At 47.8% G+C, this 27698-nt stretch overlaps 2 protein-coding genes across 3 annotated transcripts in view; one reads left to right on the forward strand and one right to left on the reverse strand.

Moving 5' to 3' along the window:
* SLC7A14 (solute carrier family 7 member 14) overlaps positions 1 to 13803 on the forward strand; it is a 29061-nt gene extending 15258 nt beyond the window's left edge. For both annotated transcript variants that reach the window (XM_086843756.1, XM_086843755.1), the window contains exons 3-8: positions 2854 to 3090; positions 3838 to 4055; positions 5978 to 6124; positions 7009 to 7217; positions 7749 to 8626; positions 9828 to 13803. In XM_086843756.1, coding sequence (XP_086699882.1) covers positions 2854 to 3090; positions 3838 to 4055; positions 5978 to 6124; positions 7009 to 7217; positions 7749 to 8626; positions 9828 to 10150 — 2012 coding nt within the window. In that variant the 3' untranslated portion in view covers positions 10151 to 13803. The remainder of the gene's footprint in view (positions 1 to 2853; positions 3091 to 3837; positions 4056 to 5977; positions 6125 to 7008; positions 7218 to 7748; positions 8627 to 9827) is intronic.
* A 2563-nt stretch (positions 13804 to 16366) lies between these two features.
* On the reverse strand, positions 16367 to 27360 carry CLDN11 (claudin 11). The gene is made up of 3 exons (XM_023932819.2): positions 26258 to 27360; positions 23353 to 23517; positions 16367 to 17555 (listed from the first exon to the last, which is right to left on the reverse strand). The coding sequence occupies exons 1-3, from the start codon at positions 26481 to 26483 to the stop codon at positions 17323 to 17325; spliced, it is 624 nt and encodes a 207-aa protein (XP_023788587.1). The 5' UTR covers positions 26484 to 27360; the 3' UTR covers positions 16367 to 17322.
* Positions 27361 to 27698: the final 338 nt, after the last annotated feature.

Below are 27698 nucleotides of genomic sequence, written 5' to 3' on the forward strand. Positions count from 1 at the left end.
AAACCCCTCCTTAGCAAAACACAGCAGTTTGCATCTCACTCAACCCCATCACCCTCTCCACAGCCTTTTCCACCAGCCATTTCTTGTCCCTTTACTCATCTTCTCTCCTAAACAATTGTTTGGAGCACAGTGCCACACTCTTACCTGATACTGGTGCAGGGACAGATCAGCAGCAGGCAGGATGCACGATGGAACAGAGGGGAGCTGAGCATGTGCCTCAGTGCTGCCTGGCTGCAGGATGAGGGCTGAGGGACTGCACCTGCAGCTGCCTGGGTGGAGCTGGAGAGATGAGAGTCCTTGCTCTGTGGGAGCTTTCTTTATGGAGTTGCCATGGTGTCATGAAATGCAATGGACGGGCTCAGTGGCTTGATGAAAACTATATGCCTTCCTCAATAAGTTGGCTGCTCCTGGTTGATGAAGCATGGTCCCTCTGCATTTCTTGTGTGGTAGCATGAATCATTTGGAGTTACCTCCAGAGCAGCTGAAAGGCACTCTCAGAAGTTATTTTTCACCTGAAACACCACTGCTACCATGCCAGTGCCCTGTGGGATGTCTCATGGTTCCTGTGTAGCCTTGTGATAAGTGTCAGTGGCAGGGTCAGCATCCACATCACAGCCACCACCATGCCAGCACACTAAAAGCACCAGTTCCTTGTGCCACCAGTTGTGCTGCCCAGTGGCTTTTCTGTGGATGGGATCTTGGAAGGACCAAGACTACTCAGCTGTGTTTATGTCCTGCTGAACAATGTCCATAACTGGATAATTACACCACTGTAATGCCTGTCACACCAATTGCACAAATGTAGCTGATATTCAAGGAAAAGAAATGGTTCTCTATAGAATGTTTCCTCTTTCAAAAAACCATTGTGTTGTCTTGTTTTCCTCAGAAATTGCAAACCAATTGTCTTGACTGGGGAGAAGAAGATAAATCTGTCTCCAAATTAAACAGTTGTGACAGAGAGGATGTACCCAGCCTCTCTCTGCAGTCCCAGAGCTGGGCTGGCTGTGCAGGAGAACTGGGAGTGCTGCATCCCTCTGGACACAGGGGAACAAGGTGCTGAATAGCTTGAGCTTCCAAGGAGTAACTTAGTTTTATTGTGCAGTTAGATTGCATTGCTATTATTATTATTATTAATAATAATAATAACAATAATAATAAATAATATAACAAAAATAGCAATAATAATACACTGCAAATGCAGCAGACATTAGTATGTATTTTATATATATGTCTGTGTGTGTGTGTGATACATGCTGACACCTAATGCTGACATTATCAACCCCTTGCTGTACCCAAACCATAGTGAAAAACTTCTCTATTTTGGGATCCTAGCAGAATAATCAAAAACTCCAACATTTTATACATATTCATTTATTTGTTTTGGCATTATCGTTGTGTATCGATAACCGTCCTCTTCAATCATTATCTTGTCGTTGGCTAAAACGAGAGCTGCCTACAAGAAAGAGTGTATATATATATATATTTTTAAGGCCATCAAAGAGAGAAACTAGATACTTGTCTCTGTCATAGCACCAGATTCATAAATCATTCAGGCCTGTAGTTATCTGTGAACACCGTACCTTTGCCGAGTGCATGTATTTTTCATCAGCTCTGAATAATGACTGTCGGTAGGGCTGGATGGATGATGGAAACATCTTGTGGCTCCTGTTGGGCTGCTTTACAGAAATCAAGTTTTGAAGAGTCCCCTTGCAAAGCAACCCACATTCAAGTTAAGCAATGAATGGAATATAAAAGTCCTCTAAAAGCAAGAAAAGAAGCACCACCAAATTCAGCTTAAGAGATTCAACAACTCTATGTTTGTACAGTGTAAAAACAGCACTTAAAGTAAGAGCAGCCACCTCATAACATTTTTATAAATTATTCATTCCCCTCTCTATACTAAACTGATTGCAAATTTGAAGCAATTATTATCTTCTAAATGGAGAATATCGGTTGATAGAGAGCTCAATAATTACTATGTGTTTACTCAATGGTAGTAACAGCCTTTACCAATTCACTCTTATGAACTTTACTGGGGTCTTTGGGGCAGGGGCTTAATCAGTGTTAAACATGCAGGACCCTTCCAGCACTTGTCCTGAATAATATTTGGGGAATTTGAGACTAAGTACATCCTTTCATTTCTTGAAAAAAGTTAATGGTTGTTTTAATACATCAACGTGTCAGGGTCAGGTTTTTATTAAAAATTATCCTGACATAGTAAGCACACGAGGAGTTCAGAAAGTATTAAAGTCTGATGAATTCCCCTCCCAAAAGCTTACAGTTAAATACTTCTTGCTTTTCTTTTCTTCTTCTGCACAGTTAGTTTTGCAAATATTCTTTAGAAGACTTAAATATAATATTTTTTAAGTGTTAAAATAAGTTATGTTCTCTATGTAAGACATCTTCAAACTCCTCTTGCCTGGGTATGAACAAGAGCAGGGAGGATCAGGACAGAACTCATGCCTGGATCTGCAGAGCAATAACACAGGGTGAGTGCTTGGAGATTGGAAATTTGGGGCAGGGAGAAGTGTAACCTTCTGTGAGCCCTCCTGTGGCATCTTCCTCTGGGATGAGGCAGTGCAGCACTGGTCCAGGATCTCATGTAGACATCTGGCTGGTTTGAACTGTGTCTTCTCAAAAAGAAAAACCCATCACCACTTGATTTTAGCAGAAATTTTTCTGGTTTTTAAGCCAAGAAACCGGGGAAGGTGGCTCACCATGCAATGTCTCTGTGTTCCTGATGCTGACTGCAGTCCTCCTAGCACTTCTGGGATGGCAGCACCAAGGCAGTTTTACTTTTTCCATTTCCCAGCCGCATTTTCCTTATGCCGCCTCCTGTTTTTTTCCGAACAGGCGTTTGCTACGCTGAGTTCGGCGTGCGGGTCCCCAAGACCACGGGCTCTGCCTACACCTATAGCTACGTGACCGTGGGGGAGTTTGTGGCGTTCTTCATCGGCTGGAACCTCATCCTGGAATACCTGATCGGGACGGCCGCGGGCGCCAGCGCCCTCAGCAGCATGTTCGACTCGCTGGCCAACCACACCATCAGCCGCTGGATGATCAACAGCGTCGGCACGCTGAACGGCCTGGGTGCGTCCTGCTGTGCAGGGATACCTCCGTTAATTGGGGCCTGAACTGGAAGCTCATCAGAAGTCAGACATGGATATTAAGCTTCATTCATTATTTACCGTCTGTCTGGCTCTGGTGCTTGGCCTCAGCAGCCTGGCGCACAGGCAGGGTCGGAGAGGATGGGATACGCAATACTTTGAGCCCCTTTGGGGTGAGCTGGCATTTAGAATACAAGCACAGAAATAGTTGAATGGCAGAGGGTAAGGGTAGCACAGAAACACCTTCACCTTCACCCAGTGCAAACACTTCCCCTTGAGGCACACACAAAATTTTGTTAGAGAACACAAGCCGGTGTCTGCTGTACTGCCGGGGACTGGGGGCTGTGATGGTCCTGTATGACCAGCAGTTCCAGCAACAGTCCATGAATCCTACCAGTAAGGAAACCAGCCAGCTGTCCTGTACCTGTGTCATGAAAACTTCATGGCTGATTGATTTTTAATGAGTACTTGGCAGATGTTATGCAAATTGGGACACAGTCATTGGTTTGCTGCTCTCCCAAAAGTCCAAACGGTGTCTTGAGACATCAAGATTTATCACCTTAATTAAACAACTTTAGCTAGTGGAGGCATGGGCCTCAGGAGACCATTTTTACAATGAGACCGAAGAGTTCTGCAAAACTTCAAGGTCTGAAAAGTGCTTAAAATTCCCCCAGAGAGCTCCTGGATATTCTGTGGAAGGAGAGTAACACATCTCTTTTCTCCCACCTAGGGAAAGGAGAGGAGTCATACCCTGACCTTCTTGCTCTGGTCATTGCTGTCATTGTCACCATCATTGTGGCCATGGGGGTGAAGAACTCGGTGGGACTGAACAACGTGCTCAATGTCATTAACTTGGCAGTTTGGGTCTTCATCATGATTGCTGGTCTGTTCTACATCAAAAGTGACAACTGGGCTGAAGGGCAATTCCTGCCGTTTGGATGGCCAGGGGTAAGTCCTGGGAACACAGAGGGACACACAGCATCTAAGTGCTGCCACACATTCAGCTTTGCTCAAGGTGTACACACCCCAATTCTGCTGCACCCTCCAGCCCTGCTAAATCCACCTGTGCTTTGGCCAGGGACCTCCAAATCCCAGGAGTGCAGGCTTGGATCCAGACCTGCTCTTTCAACCAAACCCAAAGAGTACGGGAATGCTTTGCCCTTATCTCCTAACTCCTCTTAGCATAAACCCAGAACTTTTCCAAAATGTCCTTCTGCAGAGCCAAGCTCCACATGAAAGTATCCCTGAGGAAATGCCACTAATTGCCAGGCAATGGAGCAGAATGCTGTGGCTATCTGAGGCAGGGCGCTCTGGAGAGCTGGTTCAGCCTCTGTGGAGTGGGGAGATACTTTTGTTGGCTGGTTTTCAACAACAATGTTCTCAAGCATTTGTTTTGAGCACTTCATAATGCCACCTGCCAGTACTTATTTTATGGATGTTCCCTCAAAGCTTACTGAGAATTTGGACATATTTGGCTTTTTTAGCTTGCTTGCACTGGTTTTTATCCAAGGATGAACGGAGACTGAAAATATCTCAGCTGGCCTAAGCCCAAAATAATTTCTCAGATTTACACTGCTCAACTCCATTGGGCTTTTATGCAGGAAAATAAGCAAGAAAGTAAAGTAAACCAAGAATCTTGATTATTGAAAGGGTCCCAAACTGCCATACGGTCCCTGCACCTTCCTCCAGTAAATCAATGGCTCTTTGCCAGAGAACAACAGTGAGGAGAAGAGCACTGAGGCTCACTTGAGAACAGAGGTCATATTTACCTTTGGGTCGTTCTTGGATTGTTATACTATACAATGAAATAGTAGTGAAAAGAAATAGAGTGAAAAGGAGAAAATAGATAATATCTCTTTTGCTCCAATTCAATGCATCAAATATCTCTTGTAAAAAAAAAAAAAAGTAGTTTTAAAAGATAGATGCATACCCAAAAAAAACTCAGTAGGGCAGTCTTATCCTTCTCATCTGGTTCATTGCCTCACAAGTTGTTTGTAAAAGTAAATCCACCACCAAGCACAAGTGTGAGATCCCCAGGAGCATAGGGCATACTTAAAAAGGGTAATTACAGACAGTCCCTGAAAGAGGTGAGTTTTACTGTGTGCAGTATTGCTAGACAGCTGAGATGACAGAGGTGTGATGGACAGGAGGTACCCAGCAAGCTGCCAGGCTTTCACAGCTCCAAATCAGCTCACTCACAGCCAGGCAGTCTTTGCCCTGCTCCAGCACTCCTCTCCTATAAATGTCCTCGCTAATATTGTATATTTTTAAAAAAAAATCACATTAAAAAAAAAATAACCAAACAGTAAAAATAATTCCTCATCCAAGTGCTCCAATGTGTGCTCCTAACCTGTCTGCAGCTTCCAAGCAAAACAGAGGTTGTTTGGGAAGCGGCTCACATCTGACGGCTGCTGCTCTCTCCTGCTTCCTCTGTGAGCAGATCTTGCTGCCACATGAGACATCTTGCTAAGGCAGAAAGTGTAAACATGTTCAAGATCTCTGCTCATAAAAATGGATTTGGGGTGGAGGATTGTGAAAGCAAACCTGAAATTGGTTGATTGTCTCCTCTGTCACCAGCAGGATCTCCCAGCAGATTCAGGCACTGCACGGGCGCGGGTTTATGGGGTGAGCTGCAGGTGCCTCTAATGGCTCAGCTCACACGTCGAAATCTTTTCCCCAGACCAGATCTGTGGGTTAGGGGTGCTCCCAGGGTCAGTCCCCAGAGCTACATGTACACCCCCTGACCTGTGGCCACTCACCCTTTAGCTCACACAAGCCACAAAAGGGCTGATCCATTTTAGCTCAGCTCCCTCTCCCTGGCTGGGTGCCAGCCTCCCTCCTGGCACCCAGATGTTTGATCCTCCTCACAGGTGCTCAAGGGGGCTGCAACCTGTTTCTACGCCTTCATTGGCTTTGACATCATTGCTACCACGGGAGAAGAGGCAAAGAATCCCAACACCTCCATCCCCTATGCCATCACAGCCTCGCTCGTCACGTGCCTGACAGCTTATGTGTCTGTAAGTAGTTCCCACACAGGTGTGAATATAGATAAATATGAATGTATGCATATATATGTATATATCTACCATGTGAGTCCCTTCTGGGCACCTGCACAGTGCCTGCCAAAGCTCCTCTCCATTTGTCCCCAGGCTCCTGTCACCTGACAAGACCTTTCTGCCAGCTGCAGGGATGTGGAGGCAGGCAGTTTTTTTCTCATCCTCATCCACAGCTATTTTTGCACCCAGGAGAGAAGCAAAGAAGAAGGAGCAGCAGCATTGCAGCATCCTTTCTCCTTGTTTCTGGGAAAAGCAGCAGTGCCTCTGCTGGAGATATGGGATAGGATCCAAGTGAGGGGAAGGATAAGCAGGGATGGCTGTGTGAGATTGCACTGCTCTGCACCCCAATAAAAACATGCCTGTACTCAGAGATTTTCCTTACAAAAGAGCAAATATTAGTGATGGAGGAGAAAAAACACTGTTCTGATCATTTCAAAGAAACTCACCTATTATCTCTCCTGCATGGGAGTGGGCTTCTCATGAAAACAAATTCTTTGACACAAATAGGGCCAGTGTTGCTCCAAGCAATGCAATCTGGATTTGGGCTCTGGCCCAGCAATATTTCCCACACAGGAATGCAGCTAAAGTGAGTGTTACTAACCTTGCCAGTCCCACCAGCCTCACCAGTCTCACCAGTCCCACTTGACTACTTCACTACCTCTGGAGCAAGGTTCAAGCATCCCTTTCTTGCCTTTGGGTAGCAGAGACTAAGTGAATTAACCACCCTACAGCAAGGTGCCAACAGACCTAACTCCAGCATTTTGCATCCCCTCCACCCTGAGAATCCCCAACAGCACCCAGTGCTGATGCTGACACCCCTGTCCTGCTCCTCTTGCCTTGCCCAGGTGAGCATGATTCTCACACTGATGGTGCCCTACGATGCCATCGACACCGAGTCCCCACTGATGGAAATGTTCGTGGTCCACGGCTTCTATGCAGCCAAATTCATCGTTGCCATTGGGTCCGTGGCCGGGCTGACTGTCAGCTTGCTGGGCTCCCTCTTCCCAATGCCCAGAGTCATTTATGCCATGGCTGGAGATGGGCTGCTCTTCAGGTCAGTCATGCCCATGCTGGCATTTATTTTTAGTCTCTGAGTATCTGAGAGGAAATTGTGCTGGTGGGTTTGGGGGTCCCAACATGCCAACAGTGTTGTCACTGCAGGGAGCAATGGGCACACACAGACAGAGTGGGTGCAGAATGGGGCACAAGCCAAAGCAGTATCCTGGGGGGAAAATACCAGGAGCAGTCTATCCTACAGTTTCTCATTTGGTGCTGGTATCTAGCGATTCTGATTATGTGAGGATGAGTGTTTAATTCAAGAGCTACTTGCAAAGGAGAAACAGTTTATATAGATAAAATCTGGGTGTTTATTTGGAAGTATCCGAGAGCTCATTGCAGAGCTGGTCAGACCCAAATCTAACTCCAGATTCAACTTCAGCAGTGTTGCCAGTCCCCACCTAGAATCAAAGTTCCAAAAATCAGCAAGACCTGAAGGAATCCCTGAGACTGTCCCCTGCAAGCAAGGAAGGGTTATTGCAACAGGGAACCTCTCTTTTTGACTTTCTGTGACTGTTCTGTGCTCCAGGTTTTTGTCCCATGTCAGTTCTTACACGGAAACCCCTGTTGTGGCTTGTATCGTGTCTGGATTCCTGGCAGCTCTGCTCTCCTTGCTGGTCAGCCTGAGGGACCTGATAGAAATGATGTCCATTGGCACCCTGCTGGCCTACACGCTGGTGTCCGTCTGTGTCCTGCTCCTCCGCTACCAGCCCGAGAGCGACATCGACGGCTTCGTCAAATTCCTCTCCGAGGAGCACACCAAGAAGAAGGAGGGCATCCTGGCTGACTGTGAGAAGGAAGCTTGCTCCCCCGGGAGCGAAGGAGAGGAGTTCTCTGGCCCACCCACCAACACGTGCGGGGCAAAAAATCTGCCGTCGCTAGGAGATAACGAGATGCTAATTGGGAAATCCGATAAATCCGCCTACAACGTGAATCACCCCAATTACGGCACCGTTGACATGACCTCGGGGATAGAGGCAGATGAGTCTGAGAACATCTATCTCATCAAGCTGAAGAAGCTGATCGGCCCTCGGTACTACACGATGCGGATCCACCTCGGGCTGCCGGGTAAAATGGATCGCCCGACAGCAGCCACCGGCCACACAGTCACCACCTGTGTGCTCCTGCTCTTTGTCCTGATGTTCATCTTCTGCTCCTTCATCATTTTTGGGTCAGACTACATCTCTGAGCAGAGCTGGTGGGCTGTCCTCCTGGTCGTGCTGATGATCCTGCTCATTGCTGTGCTGGTGTTTGTGATCTTGCAGCAGCCAGAAAACCCCAAGAAGCTGCCCTACATGGCCCCGTGTCTGCCCTTCGTCCCTGCCTTCGCCATGCTGGTGAATATCTATCTCATGCTGAAGCTCTCCACAGTCACGTGGATCCGATTTGCTGTCTGGTGTTTTGTGGGTGAGTCCCAGGTTCATTTATTTTGATTTTTTCACTGACACTCTTTCGGAAGGGTGTTGTTAATAACAATTTCCCTAATTGGAGTGCATAGGCTGATGCCTGGGACATACCCAGTCCTTCTCACCTGCCCCTTGTCATCCTGAAGTTCTTAGAAATCTCATTTTATCCAGCCCTCGAATAACATATTAAAGGAAAATTACACCTCCAGAAAACATCAGTTTCATGGAAGAGAATAACTCCATGCAAAGGTGACTATTTTGATGGCTTTTTTGATGCAAAGTAGGCGGGTCCTGGAAATTGCCTTGCAGGCAGGTTTTGTGCAGAAATCAGCCTGATTTCTTGCTATGTCACCCACATGAGCTCTTCAGCAGCCCACACCAGTATTTCAGCACTGCTTTTCCAAAGACCAGAGCTTCCCAATCCCAGAAACTCTGGGAAAATCAGATCTGTAGACTGTATCTCCTTTTAGCCCAAGCTCTTATATTCAGGGTAGGAGCATCTTAGGACTTACAGACTCTGCTGTGGACCCTTTTTTTTCCAAATTTAGGCTTTCTGACACATAACTAGGAGTCCAGCATATCCATAGTGCATTACATTCTGACCCACTTACTCCGCAATGCAAAGAGAAATAAAGTAGTTCTCATAGCTCCTCCAAGCTGAGCCATTGGGCAGGAGCTGCCATCTGAATTTTGGGGCTGGAGAAGATATACTCAGTGGTTTTTTTGGCCCTTGAAGGCACTACGTGAAGCTGCAAATCCAGGGAAAGTCTTACCTGGAAGAAAAGATTACTCCAAAGCATCAATTTAATCTGCTGTAATTAAGCACTTTGCCCTGTGGGTACAATACCTCTTGAGCTGCTTGCAAAGGCAAAGAGTCAATTAAAGCACTGCATTAGGTGTGATGAGCTTCACCAGCCCATCCATGGCTGTTGGGGATGGGACATCCCATTGGTTTTTCTGGCAGAGATGTGTATTCCTGATTTAACCTCACATCAGTCCCTCATGGCTAGTCCACGGCATGTGGAGTCTGGATTTCTCTGTGCAGATGTCTAGGGTAGGTTAATCCCATGATCCACTGGAAATCAGATCCCTGGATATATTTGCTGCTAGTGAAAGCATTTGTGCAGGAAGGTGACATCAGGTAGGGCTAGTGGGACTAGTGGGTAGTTTGGGTCCAACTCTTTCTCTCTTGCCCAACCCAGGTCTGCTCATCTACTTTGGCTACGGGATGTGGAACAGCACGCTGGAGATCAGCGCCCGGGAGGAGGCCCTGCACCAGAGCACCTACCAGCGCTACGACGTGGATGTCGACCCCTTCTCCGTGGACGACGGCTTCTCCTTCGCCCCCGAGGGCGAGAGCTACCCAGCCTGGGGTCCTTCTGAGGACAAGAGCTTCTCCTACCAGCAAATGGCGGACGCCAAGGAAAGCCATCGGACAAGTAGCAGGTCGAAAAGCAAAGGCCGGCACAAACCGCCGTCAGATGCTCTGATCGCCAACGACGAGTTGGACTACTCGCCTGAGTAGCAGCACAGGCAGCGGGGCGCCGCACCGCCCAGGCGATGAGGAAAGCTCCCCATGGCTCCCCCACCCTGCCCCATCTTCCCCAGGTCCTCCACCACCGCCCTGCTCACCACCTACTCGGGACACGCTCTGCGGTTGCCGTTGACCCCGAACCAAAACCACCCTTGGCCCGTCCCAGCTCCACCAGTGGGATCTCGCTCTGGTGAACGCTGGCTGATCCCCCAGCACCGGCTGCACCAATGGGGGCAGCGGGGTGGGAGATGTGCCAAACCAGGAGGGTGTTGAGAGGTGGAAGGAGCTGCATGGGGGGGGACAAGTCAAATTGTCCCTGGGGAAAGTCTACCTGATGGCCGCAGCAGTGGGATGCCACTCTAAAATTTTTGGCACTTTCTTGGCATGTGTGTTTTTTTTCCTTTGAACCACCTAGAAGTGATAGCTGAGTCAGAGGCACAGGGAGGTGGGTAGGTACAAAATGGAGATGGACACACTCTTCCCTGGGAGTAGCTCAGAGATGCATCGTTGGTTCCATCACACAGTTCCATTCTGGCACACTGCACAGAGCAGTGCTTCCCCTACATCCATCCCCACACCCCAAAACCCAATTCTGTGATTCAAAATTAGTCCATGTCTCAGTCCAACCTTTTAGCCCCAGCATGGCCCAACACCCCAAGTCTGTGGCTGGGAGCCTGATCCCATTCCTGGTCACAGTGAGGGCTGTGACCCACTCTTCGCTCAACACTCTTTGTATGAATGGTCAACGAGGACCACACATTTCTCTGAACATAACCAGTCTGAGGTTGGGCACTGCTTCCACCACCTTGTGTCTTTTACAAAAATGACTGTGCTGTCATCCCTCCCCATGCTGGGCACCTTCCAGTGCTCACTGCCCTCAGTGCTCCAGACACCCATCCATGCCCTCACAAAACAGCAGCATCCATGGGTCAGCCATGTCTTGGTGGGGCTGGGCCATGGGTAGCAAGTGGAGAGGACTTGGTGGCTGAAATCTGTCTCCCTACTGCCGTCTGCACCTTGTACAATATTCTCCAGTTTTTCCCTTGGCTTGGTGGGTGCTGTATGAAAAACACTGAAATGCTGCTCATTCCCTAAGTGTCCGTATTTCAGTCTGAAACCAAACAGAGCTGGTGGCTCACAGGGCAGAGGTGGCCAACAGGTGGATGCTAAAGCCCCCCTGACCATGGCCATGGCCCCCAGAAGTGCCGTCACACTCCCTGCTGCCAGTGTCTGCACACATCCATCAGGCAGCAGTGATGGGGTTTGGTCAGTGACTATCAGCAGGTCCAGTTGTGGAGCTCATCATGCTTCGTGTAAAATGCTGTGGTGGAGGAACATCTTTTTGAACAAACAGTAACCAAACCCATCAGACAGCAACTCCCATCCTCCCCACAACTGCTGAAGGCTGCAGATGGATCTGTCCCAGGGGCCCCAGTGCAGCCCAGACCAACCCCCAGTACCATGGATTGCTGTTGGCATCCCAGGGCATCCCAATTTAATATCAACAGGGGCAGGATTTCCAATATGGAAATATCCTCGTGGATATTGAAAACAATTAATGCTTTGGTACACTGGATGAGGCTCAGGCTCCCAAAACACCTGCCTGGCACCCTCTGTGGGCAAGCAGGTGCAAAGGGTGCCTGGACCTGTCCTCATCCCCATCACTTCTGGGATGCAAGGACTTGATGGAGACACTCTGACTGGGGCTGCAAAAGTTTCCCTCCAGCTCCTGTCACAAGCAGTGACAAACCACGGTCCTTTTTGCAGTGGAGAAGAGCATCCAATTCTGCAGATCTTAACCTGGAGTGCTTCAGGAAAGCCAAGAGAAGCTTGGGCTCTGCAGCAGCTTCAGGGTGGGACTGAGGATTTGGCTAAAGGACCTGTAAGATTTGCTCTGGCATCGACTCCTGCTGTCCACCCCTACCACGCTTCTACAAGCAGAAATCCTGAGTGTGTCCCACTGAAAAGCTGTTGCAATGTGCACTGCTCACGGGCCAGCTCAGGAGACCTCTGCAGTGGTGCTGAGCTCCTCTTGCAACTGTCACTGCTCACCCATGCTTGGCTGCTCTCCTCCTTGATGCCTTAGAAGTACCCAAGAGAGATGGCACCTCGCAGGTCTGGCTTTATGCTTTCAGGGAGAAAGATTGATGCTGTTTTCCTACCAGCTCTTGAACTATACCATATCCAAGGCAGTTGTTTTCATCCTGCTTCTGCACAGTATTGGGGCATCTGCCGAGCCACAAACTCATGCCCAAGCACCCTGTTGAGTCAAAGCCCGTTCTTCTTGCAGCCTTAATCTCTTGCTACAGAGCAGTTACCAGTGTCTGTCGTCACGTCCGCTCTAGCTACGCCGTATAATTTGGCAAGGGCTTGATCCCTTGCTCTTTGGTGTCTGTAGGAACTTCTCCATTGGATCTGAGCAGCCTTTTGGCTGCCCCCACTCCCATTCACACATCCTCCTTCCCCTTCCTGGGGAAGTGCTGGGGCAGGATGGCTGTGCCCCATCCTGGGACCACCAGGGCACAGCATTTGATGCCACAGCACTGTCAGATGTGGATGGGCTGCTGTCAGCCCTCGCTGTGCTGAGGGTGGGAGCTGTACCCTCCTCCTGAGCTGACCACATCCTACCCAACAGAGGTATTTAAGGAGAAGGTGACCAAGCCACAGGTCCTGGGTGTTTGCCAGTGGCCAAGGGCTGGTTTACAGGATCCCTGCTCCCTGTTCCAAGTGACAGCTTCTGGGAGATGTGTGGGTTCAGCCTCTGGGAGCTCACGTGCTGTCTCTTGTATCAGCATTGGTCTCTTCAGTGGGCACAAGCAAAGGCTGAGAAGGCAAAATGTCCAGGTGTGTCCATGTCCTCTGGGCACTGCCAGGGGGCTGGGAAGAGGTGCAAGTGCTTGTTTTGCTGTAACCCCAACTCCAGCCTTTCCCCTGGGTGCCCTGAGGAAGGTTCTCACATCCCTGAGCCGTCAGGAGGACATGGCAGAGCAGGACCATCCTGCTCCCACCTCTGGTGAGAGGCACAAAGCCCTTCCGTGCCTGCCTGCCCTCCATGGGGAACATGCCCTGAGGGGCCAAATGCAAGGTACAGATGGAGCATAAATACCTCAAACCTTCCAGGCCGACTCTGTAAGATCTCAGCCCCTCCACAAATTCACTCCACACGGTCACAACCTCTTGGTCCGAGGCCCAGCACCCCAGCATCCTCGACATGGCAGCAAAATCACACCCCAAGAACATGGGATGTTGTAAATCCAGCTTGTAAATGACCTTCACTTCGTTTTGTTCAGTCTTTCTGATGTATATCTTGCTTTTTTTTTTTTTTTGCAGGTGGTACTTTCTGGTGTAACAATTCTCTGCAGTTCTGGTATGAAGTTGGTGTATTTGTTAAAAGCAGTTTGTTCTATCCATTTTTATTTTTTTTGTGGTTTCCAGAAGCCCATTGATGCATTGTACAATGGGGTCTTGTAGTGTATCATGAGAAAGAAAAAAAAACCATGCAGATATGTTATGGAGTGATTTTTATTTTCAGATGACTGTGTTGTTGACAATTATACATATAATACATATATATAATCAAGATACTAAGAAAAAAATCTAAATTTACCAAAATCTGTATATTTTAATAAATGCATAAAGCTTTATTGTGTGCCTTTACATTTAAAAATCAAAGATGAACTAAGGGATTTGTAAAGAAAGCCAGAGACAAATGTGTCTTAGAATTAGTTTCCATAGTGATGTAAATCTTTTAAATGAGAGACCAAACCAAAAAGTAATAATAAAAAAAAAATTCCATGTAAATTTTGTTAAGCCAATCAGCACCTGAAGTTCTGATATTTTTTCCACTGCTAAATTGAAGCTAGAGGTGAACAAAATCTTGCTTTAAGTGATTCAAAAAATCCATTTTAGAAGATCTATTTCAGCAGGCTGACTTTGTTATTTACTTGCAGTGTTGAGAGAAAATGGTTATCTGTTTACACAATAAAAAAAAAAAAAAAAAAAGGCAAAAACCTAAAGCAAATGACCACAGGTTGACTATTGCAGTACAAAAGCCTGGGGTGCACCAATATTTTCCCACCTGCTGGCACTCACCTTTCTTTGGGGGAACTGGGGTGTCACAGCACTGTCCCCTCCCTGCATGGGGGGGCAGACACAGCTGCCTGTCCCCTTTGGGGTGCTCAGGGTGTGCCCCACAAGGGCTCCTTCCTGCTCTCCTTCTTATTTGGGTTGTGGGGAGCTGCCAGGTGCTCTCTCCATCATGGGATGGGATCAAGAGCTGCAGCTGGTCCTGGTGGAGCTTGGGGAGAGCTCTGCTGGGCATCAGGGACCATCACCTCCACACTGGGGGGACTGCCACAGCTCACAGCCACCACTCCACACTTGCTGTTAGCAACGGTGTGGGGCAGTTCTTTGATTCAGGAGAATTATATTCGATCCTATTTTTGAGGCTTTGGGTCAGCAAATGAGCACTAAAAGTCTTCATGAGCCAACAGTGGCCGATCCAGACCAAGAGAGCCCCACAGGGGAGCAGGGTGTTTTGGAGGGGCAGGTGTTTCATCTTTAATCTTTTAAAAACTAGAAAAGTTTAATGTTCCTTGTGCTTCCTCAGAACACTTCCCCTCAGTGGTGCCAGCACTAATACCCCACCACATTCTTGGCCCCATCTCCTCACACCCCATGGCTGCAGATGTACATTTTCCCTGCAGCTGCTGCGGGGTTGCTTTGCTTTGTTTGGTTTTTAATCCTCTTCCCTGAAATAAAACTTCTTCCTTCCTCCAAGGGAATTTCAAGGGTTGGATTTGGGGTTGGATGCTGGTAAACCTCTGGCTATGGGCACAGAGCCCCAGCACCATTCCCTGCCGAGGGTCCTCAGCATCATGTGCATGAGGATCACAGAACGGGTGAGACTGGAAGGGACAAGGTGCATCCTAAAGGTGTGGGCAGAAAAAGAATCCCCTAAATGCTGCCTGGCAGGGCTCGTTCCCAATCAGGTCATGCAGCACCAAAACCCTCCCCTGGACATCCGACACAGCTGTTCCTGTGCTTTTCCCTCCCAGTTTGCTCCAGGGCTCTTTGCAGGCAGCATTCCATCGGATTTCTGCTCCGAGGTGTCCCGGGGTTAAGAGGGTAAATCCGCGGGCACAATCCACAATCCCCGGGCAGCCTGCACAAGCTGGCACGCCTGTGCCCCCCTCCGCCCGGGGCACCCGCACATCAATGGCAGCACTGAGAGCATCCCCCGGCTGTACAACAACTGCCTGTGCCCTGCCTGTGAGGTCATGGGCACAAGTGTCCTGCCACCGCCCGCCCGGGACACTGCGCTGCGCAGCACAGGCTGCTCGCTGTGGAGGGCAGATTGCTGCCCATCCCTGAGCCGGGCAGCCAAAGGGGCCTTGTGGAGCACAGCCAAGCTCCCTCTGGCTCCCTTCAAATGCTCCAGCTTCCCACGTGGAGGAGGGGAGAGGTGGGAGCTGCAGCATCCCTGCCCGTGGCTGCGTTTCTCCGGTTTGGTTTCTCCAGATGAAGCAGACCAAGGACAGTCCAGAATGCACGAGGCTTGACTGACAGACTGGTTTTCCCATTATTCATCACCCCAAAAACTTGGTTGCTCAGACCCTTCTCCTCCTCCTACCTCTCCACTAGGGCTCTCCTCTTGCCTATGTCTGAACAGCAGCTATTCCTCTTTTCCTTCTCTTGGCTTACACAAATTGTTTGAACTGAGTTAACATCTCTGGGAACAGATGGGATTTTATGTCAGTGTAATGAAATTGCTACAGCCTCTGGTAAGGACAGAGTTAGATCTTGATCTTACATAGTTCTAATCAGAGCACTGACCCCAGATCAAACTCCTGCTTTAGCTGAGAGCACTTTCAGCAACACGAGGTCTCAACTTCACAGTGCTTAGGGTCGTCTCCACCACTTCAGGGGCTTTCTAATCCTTCCCAATATAAAGAAACCTACAAGTGGGTACCACTGCTACAAGCTGCTACTGGGAGCAATGGAAGAACCAAAGGATAAGATTATGGACAGTCCCATGCAGGAAAATTACTCATATTTTAAATATTCTTCATTTAACGCCGCAGCAGAGACGAATTTTTCAGCTTGAACTGCTATAAAAAAAATTCTTCAAAATCATTGGCAATCCCTGTCATGGAAAAACTGGCTATGGAAACACACAGGGAGGAAGGAAAAAAAGGAAGTCAGGGCTTGCAGGTACTCTGTTATTTATTGTACAGTATTTCACTGAAAGTACAAAGGCATCATCAGTACTCACCAGAATTGTATTGTAACAGGTACATTATACTGCGTGTTAAAATGTGCTGCTTTAACGAGGCAAGACAGAACACAAACTTAGAGGAAGAAAGAAAGGAGTTTAAAAAAATGTAAAAATACATTTTTTAGTAACAGATCTGTACAAAAGAATAAAAAAAAAAAGAAAAAATAAACTAAACCAGAGGGCAGGGACAATAGCCCCCAAAGTCATTTATAACTATTTTAAAAGGCACTGTTATCTACCATGTCATTAGGACCTTTGGGTTCGGTTTCCTTCATACTGATGACTGTGGGGGTGGGGGAAACACTGTTACTAAAACGGTGAGACTCATACAAAAGTATTTACAGAGAAAGGCAGAAAAATCCCCTCCTCTTGTTCCAAAAGAGAAACATTTGCCCAGTGGGAGAGGACAGCCTTTCTCCCTATCCTCTCTCCCCAGCTGAGCCAGAGCCATGACCTTGAGTGGGGAAAAATGAAACAGTGATGATGGGGGAGAAGCTGTCAGAGTCCTCCTAACAATGGGAAAGTGTCTCTCTCATTTCCGTTTTATTGCTTTAAATTCTCCTATAATCAGGGGAGCTAGAAGATAAACTAAAATCCCTAAAACTCACACCAGAACCCCAAACCATCCTGGCTGCAAGAAGATGGGGCAGGTGGTCAGGACAAAACGGCGAGGACCAAGAGGTAGGGCTGGCTGGAGCTGTCTTTCTAGAGAAAGGGGGCAAAGAGACGGGGAGAACAATGCTTCAAACTACCAGACATTTGTGCTGCTTTTCTAAATCTCCCCCTGGGAGCCTGCCAGCCGTGCGTGTCAGCAGAAGCAAACCCAGGGCACACCAACCCACCAGCCAAAGCATCCGACGGCAGCCGTGGGGCGTCCCCGGGGCGTCTACACGTGAGCGCTCTTGGCGTGGGTGGGCGAGCTGGATCCCGAGCCGTAGTAGAAGCGGTTCTCACCAAAGGTCTGCGCGTCTCCCGAGCAGCACACGATGACACAGCCGCCGAAGAGGCAGAGGGCAGAGCCGATCCAGCCCGTGTAGAGCGAGTAGCCGAAGCTCATGATGGTGGTCTCGCGGTGGGCACACACCGGGAACCAGATGGTCGCCACGACGCCGCACATGGCTGGGGACAGAGGGAAAGGACGGCCTTAGGGTTCCAAACTGGAGGGAGTGATGCCAGAGTGTCACCCCACTGTCTGGGGATATAGAGGAAACCCATCCCTCCTCCCTTCCAGCCCCATGGTGACACCCTGAAGCAGCGGCATCAGGGCTGGGTGCAAGAGATCTCCAAGCAGGAGGCAACATGGGAGCCTCAGGAGTGAGAGATGGAGAGAGAACAGCCGCCTCTCCCAGGCACCAACAAGAAGGAAAACCAACTGCTGCCTGACACACTATAATATATTCATTAGAAAGGAAGCAGATTTGTTCCCTAGAAATAACTTTAAGAGGGGAAAAATGAGAGTCACCCCTGAAACTGATGTTCTGCAGAACAGCAGAATTAGGAATAGATTAGATATGAAGCAAGGCCATGAAAACCATATGGATCAGTGAGAGAATAAAATCTGTGGACCAGTGTGAACTGGTTTAAATCCCTATTTCCACAGAGACTCACCCATGCCACTCCTCATCATTGCAGTGGCTCTACTGAGTGGTCACATAAACATCACCAAAATATCCCAGCACTCTAAAGCAGAGTTTATGAAATATGAGCAGAAAATGAGCAGGGACAAAAATAAGTTAGGCATTGCTGGGGTTTTTTCATGGAAAAGGAAATGTCTTGTAGCTCTGGAAAACAGGTTCTACTTCCCTGTGGAAAATTTCTATCAAGCGATGGAGACAAACCCAGCAAGGCTCTCCAGACATTTACTGAACTGAATAAAAATGGGACCCAAAGAGTCTGCAGAAGAAAATACAGAATCCTATCTAAGGACTACAGCGGGTCAAAAAAATTACTGCAGGCTTCACATTTTACTTGATATTCCATAGGGGGTTTTTCCACAAAAAGCCAGAAGGCAGCTGCAGTGGTGCTGTGAGGTGACATGTGAGGGAGACAGTCCCCACAGAGTCCCCACATGCACCAAGGGCAACGGGAGTTGATGGTGTTAATCACCTCCCAGGAGCAGGTCCTAAAACAATACTCCTTGATGGCCTGTACATCTGAGAAGAATTAATCTGTCAATATTTACTTGCCTCTGGGACAAGCTGTGCAGGACTCCATCCTTGTGGCTATCAGAGAATCAGAGCAAAACAATAACAGGACCGTGGCAGCGTTACAGATTTCCACCGACCGTGTTAAAAGGTATCTGGAGGCAGTGTCAGAAAGTTAAGGTTGCAAGAGGGAAAAAGAAAGGGGTGAGATTAAAAATAAAGTTGTTTAGTTAAAGCAGAGAACAAACCGTAGCTCCTGGCCAGTACAGCAAAAAACCCATCCCCAAAGCAGCAGTTATTGTGAGAGAAAATATTTTCTTATGGAAAAGAGAAGAACATTTGAAGGATGCTTATAAAGCCAGAAATAATTTTGGGCCTCCTCAAAGGAAGGGCCCCACAGCTTTGGAAGGAATTTTGGAGAAGGCAGGGAAGGGAGAAGAGCATTTCTCCTGCATGTGGAGTGGTCCTGCAAACAGCTCATGAGCCTCCAACGCTTTCAAACAAAAATGTATCAGTTGGGAATCCACAAAGCATTCTAATGGGCTCTGGGAACAAAGCTGCTTTGTTGTCCGAAAAAACACAATCATCTTTTCTTTCTCTGTCAGCAGTAAATATATATATATATATATTTGTCTATAGACTATAAGAGCCTTATCTCTCCAGACCCTCCCCCACAAGACAGCACCAAAGAAAACACTTGCACTGGGCTGAGAAGAGCCCTCAGGGATGCTCACACAATGGCATCTCTTGTGCATGTGTCTCCACTACATGTAAAACCACCTTATTTTAATGCTGACAATACCAGAAAGCTGTGAAACACAAGCCAAGGACTTTGCATGGGTTCACTTGACCTCCTGTCCTCAGAGGCCACCAGCTGCCGTCAGTCACCAGTGACCCCGTTGCTGAGCAAGAGGAATGCCCTGGAACAGAACTGGGTTTCATCGCTCTGCATAGATTAGGTTGGGCTGTAAATCCTCCAAGATGGGAAAAGGACAGTCAGCAATTGCAATATCTCACTATGGGCTCAAATTTTATTCTGGTTGTACCAGAGGGAAAGGCTGCAAAAAAAAGGTGATTTGACAAGAAACCCAAAAAGATTGGAAAAGGAGTTTTAGGGCAAGTTTCAAGTTCTAAAATGGCTGCCTACATGGAAAAGAAGGGTAGATAGAAGTTGTTATCCCTTCTCTTGTGCTGATGTCAAGACACCCTTTGCCTCTCTCTAAACAAGAGAACTTCAGACGGTAGAGCTGCTGCAGCTAATATAGTCTAGCAGAAAAATAAAAGAAGGTCTGCAAAGAGAAGGAATATTTTCTATTAGAGCAACCAATTTAGCTGGGAAAACAGGCCTGTTTTGGGGCACAGGTGGGGAAATCCTGCCTGCTTTTTGCAGCTGGAGTAGGCAATCTTGTAAAAGCCACTGCCTCTACCTAAAATTCCTCTTAGCGCTGCATGGCATGAATGTCCTTGCTCCATCAGACTGTGGTGGATCCACAGGGATACATCCCAGCTTCCAGTGTTTCCAAGTCTTTTTTAACTGTGGATTTGCAGAAGCTCAGTCTGCTGAGCTGAATCCCTTGATACTCAACATTAGAGATGTGTTGGACTCAGAAGGACGTGCACAGGGGCAAGAAGTGCAGAAGGTGCTTGGGGAGCTGGAGGAGGGGGAACAGGATTGTTCTAACTCAAGGGACAATGAGTCCCTGCCAAATTCCTTAACAGTAAGTTAAAGGTTTTCTGCAGAAGAAAGAATACTTTTCCTTCACATCTAAATTTAACTATTCTGAATTGCTGACTCAGAGTCACACGGGTTTCTCTTTCAAAGCATTTAGTGGAAAAAAATAGATACCATATATTTTTTTTCTGTGTTCAAGGCAATCTTTTTTCTTGATACCTATGGTTTTACAAGTAAACCTCATGCAGTCTTCAGAAAAACTCATTAACATCCTTTATTTAGTACACAATGGCTTATTTTGTAGCAGCAATTCCCACTAACATATATTTTATCTGTTTTCCAGTGTCTGAATCCTTCTCTTCCACTGGAAAAATGCCCCCTTGGTTACCAGCAAGGGGTCCTCCAAATTAATATCAACAACAAGGGCTGGGCCAGGGTTTTTCCATCAACACCAACACGTGAAATGTTTTCATATCAGCCCAGAGCAAACCTCTGCTGACGGTTGTTTTCGGCCATAAATCAATTCTCTGGGTCAGATAGGATCAAGCAAAGCCATAAACACATCAGCAGCAGAATAGCAGGGCGTGCACACAGGTTGCACTCCAGCAGCCTGTGATTATCAGTGGACAGAAAAATCAATGGAATATCTAAGCCCATTGTTTTCCTGGCAACTTTTCAGCTTTTTATATATATAATTTATTTATTTTTTGGCTCTGTGTTGTGTTTCAATCCCTGTTTTCCCTTATAACAAAATTCAGTGACAAACTGCCATCCCTTCCCTGAGCAGCAAGTGAAGTTTGCCATGGGGCCAGCTCCCCTGTTTGCATCCCCACTCCCTATTTCTGCTGCATTAGGGAGTGTTTTGGGGGCCACTTCCTTTTAACCAGAGCTCTGGGTGTTGCTCTCCCCTAGAAACCATGAGTGAGAGTTCAGTGGCCAGAGGGTGAATAAAAACAGTCCAGGGCATGTTAGCTCTAGAATATAATGGATTTTAACTCAGTATTGTATCTTTTGGGGCCTGATCCATGCTTGTTAAATGCTCTGGAATGGTGACACCTCATCTTGCAACTAACAGATCATTAATCATTTTAAAAAATGTCAAAGTCCTAAACTCTGTACATTATTCTTCTTCCAAAGGGACTGTCTTGCTGATGAGCCTGAAATAAATGTGCTTTGTAAATATAAATATGGGTTGGTTTTCTCTCTTTTTTTTTCTTCTAAAATAAAAGCAACCTAGGAGCAAAAGAAGGTTATTTATTCTTCATTTGTGATCTGACAAAAAGAGCATTATTGTAATTGTGACTAAAACATTGTGGCCAGGCTGCTGATCCCAGCCCAGATAATTTTTAGGGCATCAGCAACATCAGTCATTCATTCACCTGTAGGTGCTTTAGAGCTCACAAGGGTGAAAATTGTTAAGATCTGGTCCAAATCTGACCCAAAGAGCATTTGTCTGCCAATGTCTCCACGATACAAATGTGAGAGATGTGATCTCTCACATTTCCTTTCCTCACAGAACCCACCTAGTTGGCAAACCGTGTTCTGAGGCCGAGGGGAACCCGATTTATGGAGCACCACAACTCTCCATCATCACCTGCTGTCCCCACTGGTGTCCCACTGCAGCATGACTGGGATGGGATAGTGGCACACCAGACACCAAACCCTGGTGGGACACTGCAGCATAAAGGATTTCACTTGTTCTAACACAGCAGTACCCAACACTGTCACTGCAATTTGTCATATGTGAGCTGGTCCTGTCATCCTGTCATTTTTAGGGACATTCCTCCTGCCTCCACACCTGCAGCCATGCAGGCAGGGCTGACCTGCAGCATAGTTCTCCTTGACTGGAACCAAAATCTTGTGGCTTTTTTTGGCAAAGTGCAGCTCTGATGGGCCTGGGCACGGAAAATCCATCAGAGCAGTCTCTTCCAGCACCAAAAGTTCATTCACAGGCAGAAGAAAACCTCCACTTTTTCTTTCACTTCTCCAAGCCCAAATACGTGTCTCAAGGTTCCAGGGCAGGGATGAAGATCACATTCCAGCATGGCTGTTTGTGATTGGGGTGTCCTAGAGAGGCCCTATAAAGCTGATATTAGGACTTCCAGCTGTGCTCTTAAACTCCACAGACACTAGGCCCCCTCGGTCTCAACCCCTCAGATTTGGGATGTACAGACTTGTGCTAAGCACAAGGTGACAGAGGAGGAATGGCTCGCATGGAAGGAGCATCCAGAGGACAGCCCTTCCAAGTGTGCTGCTATATTCAGTGCCCACTTGAAAAAGAAGAAGAAGAAGAAAGAAGACGGGCATGATGTCAGTGCTGGCTGCCAGAGAGCAGCAGAGCCACACAAAGAGGCCACTTTGCCTCTCCCCTCCTCCTCTGCCACAGACGGGTGAAAACAAGGCCCCGCAGGCTGTTGCTGAGATGACGAGGCCTCAAGAACATGCAGGTGTTGCATGGGGGACAATGAGCTCCACAGTCTGTGCTGCTCAAAACAATCTCATCCACAAGCACTGAGGACGGGAAGAAATTCCCAGGGGAGCCTGGAGGCCAAGGGCAAGGCTGGCCCGAGGGGGTTGGGAGGCACCGAGGGCATGCCAGTCCTCTTCCCGTGCGGTGCCATCCTTCTCCCCACGTCTGCACCACCTCCATGCTCCCTGTGGCTGCCACAGGACCAGCCCCATTCACTAAGGACTTCCCTTCCCACAGGCGAAATTTGGAGGCTCTGCCTTCCCTATAAGTAGCTCGGAAGTTTAGACCCTTTCCGAAAAATCACTGCCACAGTGCACCAGCACAATCCCTGCCTGCAGGCACTGCCTGTGTGTGAAGGCCTTCCAAGAGAAGCCGTGCCTGAGGGCTCCACAAGGCGAAGACAGAGGGATTCGCAGCCCTCCCTCTATCCCTGCTTCCATCCCAGCCTTCTGCCCTTGTCCTCCCACTCCTGTCCGTGCCTTTTGTCCACCCACAGGCTGCAGCAACGCTGGAGAGCTCCAGGGGCTGCTCAGCCTGCGCAAATCCTTCCAGGAGAACACGCCCGACCAGCCCACACCGCCGGGGAGCGGGGCCCGGGCTCCAGCCCTCCACACGGGGCAGGGGCCTTACCCAGGAGGATGATGAGGATCCCTCCCAGCTGGGACCGCCGGTACTTGGCTGCCCCCGGCTCGTGGCCCATCCGGATGCAGGGCAGGACCGTGATCAGCAGGAAGATGGCAGGGAGGCCCAGGACGGAGGCGGCGATCATCAGCGCTCGACATGCTTGGACATACCCTGTGGGCAAGGCAAGGCATGAGGAGTTCAGTATTTGGCACAAGAAAATGAGACTTTGGACAAAAGCTCCTGTTTGATTAGAACCCAAGAGCTGCCCAGAGTATGGGAAATGGGCTCATCACTGTGTAAATGTTAAACCTTCACCAGGCACACGGCAGTGAGGCTGCAGTGCAGTGGGGAGTGTGTGAACATGGGAGGTGCAGCCTCACAGCTTTCCAACAAACAGCACTGCCCAGAAAACACAAGCTCTTCCTAGAGATACACTGAGAAATCATGGAGCTGGAAAATACGGGAAGGGAAAGCAGAAGAAATTTTCTCTAGGAAGGAGTTTCCCTCTATCTTTGCACAGCGAGAGTTTGATTAAAGAACAAGAATTTAAAATCTTTGACATGAAATAACAGTAATTTAAAGCCCCAAAGACTCTCCCATCATCCAGAGGGCTGAATAGTTGAAGACCCACTATTGGCACTGCAGGTCCATGGCATAGTGCCAGCAGCTGCCCCGAGGCAATGAGCATGGTTGAGCTGGGAGGAGGAGGAGGAGGAGGAGGGACACTCCTGACCCACAGCCACATCTCAGCACTGCACCCCAGGAGCTCAGCCTGGCTGTGGGGTCTCAGAGGAGATCCATGACTCGAGCTGAGTACTTGCACAGCCCTTCCTTTGGGAGAAGACTGTACCTTACAGAGCTGCTTGAGCTGCCATGACCAAGGGCCACGTTACTCCTCTGGATCCCTGTGGACAGCACAGGATCCCCTGGCACTTCATCAGCTCCCATTCCTCTCCTACCTGTCCCTGTGCACAAGGAAACAACAGGGACCAGGGGCTGTGGAGGTGCTGGGCAGGGCGATGACATTTCTGCCACTCTGCAAGGGTCTATGTATCAAAATATATGATTTTTTAAATATTGATATACAATGTGTAAATCTAAAGTTTACAAGATATATTTTATATGTAATGTATATAGGCTATAGAAAAATTACATATAGGTAAATTATACCAGGTCATTACTAGCATACAAAAGGAAAAGGACAAATGTCAGATTTGTCTCAGTGCCTAGTGACCTCCCCCAGTTTTCAGGACAGTCTCAGCACAGTGAGTGTGCTGGCTCTCTGTCCCCTCTTATTAACAAGAAGAAGCTGTCAGATGCACACATGGAATTTCAAGATGCTTCAGCTAACACCAGCAAAGAGGGACCTCGAGCACATCCCACTGACACACAGGTACAACACTAGGAATGAGGATTTTACATTTTCTGAAAATGCAGACACTCTCTGTATTCAATATTTCCTTGGTTTTTTCAAGAAGAAACTTTAAAAAAAAATTTTACCTGAGGAGTTCAGGGCATAAAAAGAGACCCTAAACAAAGGAGATGGCTGTACCCAGTGTGGATTATGTGGAATCAACCCCAACTAAATGAGAATACAAACAATCCATTTTAAAGACTTGACTCAGACAATGAAAGGCTCTAAATATATTTCAGCTATTGGGCACACCAGGATAAATTTCCCTCTCTTGCCAAGCTGTTGGTATCAAACAGACTACAAGCAGAAACATCTTGGTTTGTGATTTGCTTCTGCTTGAGGGAAGCTTTGCTCTCTGCTACTGCAAGACCCATTCACTTATTTATTAAGTTGAATTCACTAATGTTTCTTTGGGCAAAACCTTCCTCTGTCTTCTCTGCTGGATCAGACTTAACAACAGTAGCAGTAAGGCAGGCAAACTTACTAAAATCAAATAAAAGAAAAGAAGCACACACAGAGAAGGGGAGAATGAGAGACTCGACATTGCTAAGTGCTGTGTGACACAGACCAAGCTCTGTAAAAGAGAGAAATCCAGGAATTATCTTTTTAACCTCTTGTAAAATTATTTTCACAACAGTTCAAACCAGTAAATAATGAAACATGAAAGAAAATGACAAGGAACGGTCATTTCTGCACTGTCAGCTTTGAGAGAGGTGCCTTTGACAAGGTAGAGGAGTTGCAATCTAAAGCACAGTAGAACAAAGTGCTACAGCGTGAGCAGTGGTTGAAACTGGCAAGCTCACAAACTAAACTTACAGGGACCAGACATCACAAGACTTTGTCAGGTTTAATTAGCTCAAAAGATGAATTAACACTGATTAAACACCTTGCTTAATTTTTGCTTTGCAGTAAACTAGATGAAAGTTACTATATCATTAAAAAGCAGCAAGTTAAATACAGTTACATCAGTTTGCTGTGTAAAAAATTTCTGTCTTGCCTCGAACCTGTGAGAAGCACAAGACCATCAAGACTAATGATGATCTTCTGAAAGATTAAAAGCCATAGCAGCATTAATAATAGATGCTGAAAGATTCATTATGCTCCAAATTACTTTAAGGAATCAAACCATAACATTTGTAATAGTTCACCATCCCCTTGTAATGCTGTATTACACTTCAGTGTGCTCTGTATGTTCTGCAGTGCAAGACACCAAAGGAGCAAGTGAGATTTTGCTAAGAGCAACGATTAAACATTAACTGGATTTTAGTAGCCACAGAAAACACCAGACCTGGGTACGATTAAAACCAGGTGTAAATCAATGAGAATCATGTTCAGAGCTATCATTCACCTTCTTTAGCGCATTTAATGGACCATCTCCTGTGCTGATGAAGCCACAGGAGCTTCAGCATCACCTCGGGTGGCAGCAGCACCTGTGCTGCTCTGGGCAAGGCTTCAACCCTGACTCGGGGTGGGAAGGGGAGGATGGGACACGCTCACCTGGCAGAATGAGGATGTCCACGAGGGGCTTGCAGTGATAGAGCCCTGTTGCCATGACACAGTCTGCCCACAGCCCCTTGGATCCCAGCTCATCCATTTTCCTGCAGGTGGTGATGGTGTAGCCGCAAGTCACCACCCAGTCGTTGGTGGCCGTGGCCACAACCACCCCGATCCACCCTACAAAACTGCAGACAAATCCAGCCAGGTGCAGGCAGGTGGCCACCATCTCTGTCCCTTGGTGGGAGAGCTGGACAGGACAGTGTCCCCGGGGTCAGTGGAGCCGCCCGGCGAGGTCCCGGCTGCTGGAGCAGGAGCTGGGCTTTGGCAGGACGAGGCTCCTGCTCAGGCTGTGCTGCAAACACCCGGCTGCCTCTGGCTGCTCCCTCCCTGGGAGGGGTCAGAGCTGCCTCCAGCCCCACAGCGCAGGGGAGGAGCAAGTGGGGAGCCCCAACTTCTGCCAGAGCATCCGCAGCGTCCGAGGGGAAGGAGGGTGTGCGGAGGAGGAGATGCAGGATCACACCCGAGAGTGCTTGGAAAACAAGCCAGAGGGGTTTGTTCAAATGCAAACGGCCCGGCTATTCGAAATTTAGAGTAGAGGGAGGAAAAATTAAGGCAGTGTTTGAGAGCTGAGCTTTCATAAGTCACACTGGTACCTCCTCATGGAAAGATAAAGGGGAAAATGTGGTGGACAGAGTTAGTCAAGAGGTGGAATTGATCACCTCATCAGAGCCATCAGCACAGCGGCAGTAAAGGGACAAAATCAGTCTTGGGTCTTCCTGATGTTCCCAGTAATTGTAAAAATATAAAAGATCCATCACTGCTTTCTCTGCTGTGCCTGGGCTTTCAGAACTAGAACTCACTGAGACTTTAATAGTGTTTAACAGCACCATAGTCCCACTTTTTAATCCCCAAATTACAATGAGCAACTTTTAACTCGGACTTTTAAGTCTGAGTAAATTTATTTTATGAATTTTAGTACATTTGATAAAACAGGAGCAGCCCAGTTCAAAATGCCAGGGTTGGAGAAGCTTCACATCTTCCCGTTCTGCATCAGGAGAAACAGGCAGGCAGGACATTTTCCTAACTTCGCTCTGTATTTTCACAGCACACATGTCTGTTCCCGAGTGCCAGCACATCCCTGAGGATATTTCGTGGCTCTGTGTTCTCCTCCAGGCTGCTGGTTCTGCCCAGGGAAGGTTTGGATCCGCATGCCTGCAGAGACCACTAGTGGAGATCTGTCTGCGGTGCACGCAGGGTGTCTGCAGGGGACAAGAAAGGGACACAAAAATGAATTTCATTCACTCCTAGAGCTGTCAGTGAGAAAGAAATACTGGAAACGCCACTCCGAGTTTAAAGTGCTAGGAATTAAATATGTCCAGCTCCTCATCCAAGGGTTTTTTTTGCCGTTCTTTAACAAATAAAAATAAAAACGTGAATAAGA

This window comes from Cyanistes caeruleus, chromosome 10 (assembly GCF_971803275.1).
Source record: "Cyanistes caeruleus chromosome 10, bCyaCae1.hap1.1, whole genome shotgun sequence".
In the NCBI taxonomy this organism is placed as follows: Eukaryota; Metazoa; Chordata; class Aves; order Passeriformes; family Paridae; genus Cyanistes; species Cyanistes caeruleus.

What these genes read in the sequence shown, in the direction of transcription:
- CLDN11 (XM_023932819.2), bottom strand. Translation starts at nt 26,483, where the DNA reads ATGGTGGCCACCTGCCTGCACCTGGCTGGATTTGTCTGCAGTTTTGTA. An exon ending in GGACATCCTCATTCTGCCAG is followed by an intron (nt 23,518 to 26,257) that starts GTGAGCGTGTCC and finishes CCTTGCCCACAG; the next exon opens with GGTATGTCCAAGCATGTCGA. An exon ending in GATCCTCATCATCCTCCTGG is followed by an intron (nt 17,556 to 23,352) that starts GTAAGGCCCCTG and finishes CTCTGTCCCCAG; the next exon opens with CCATGTGCGGCGTCGTGGCG.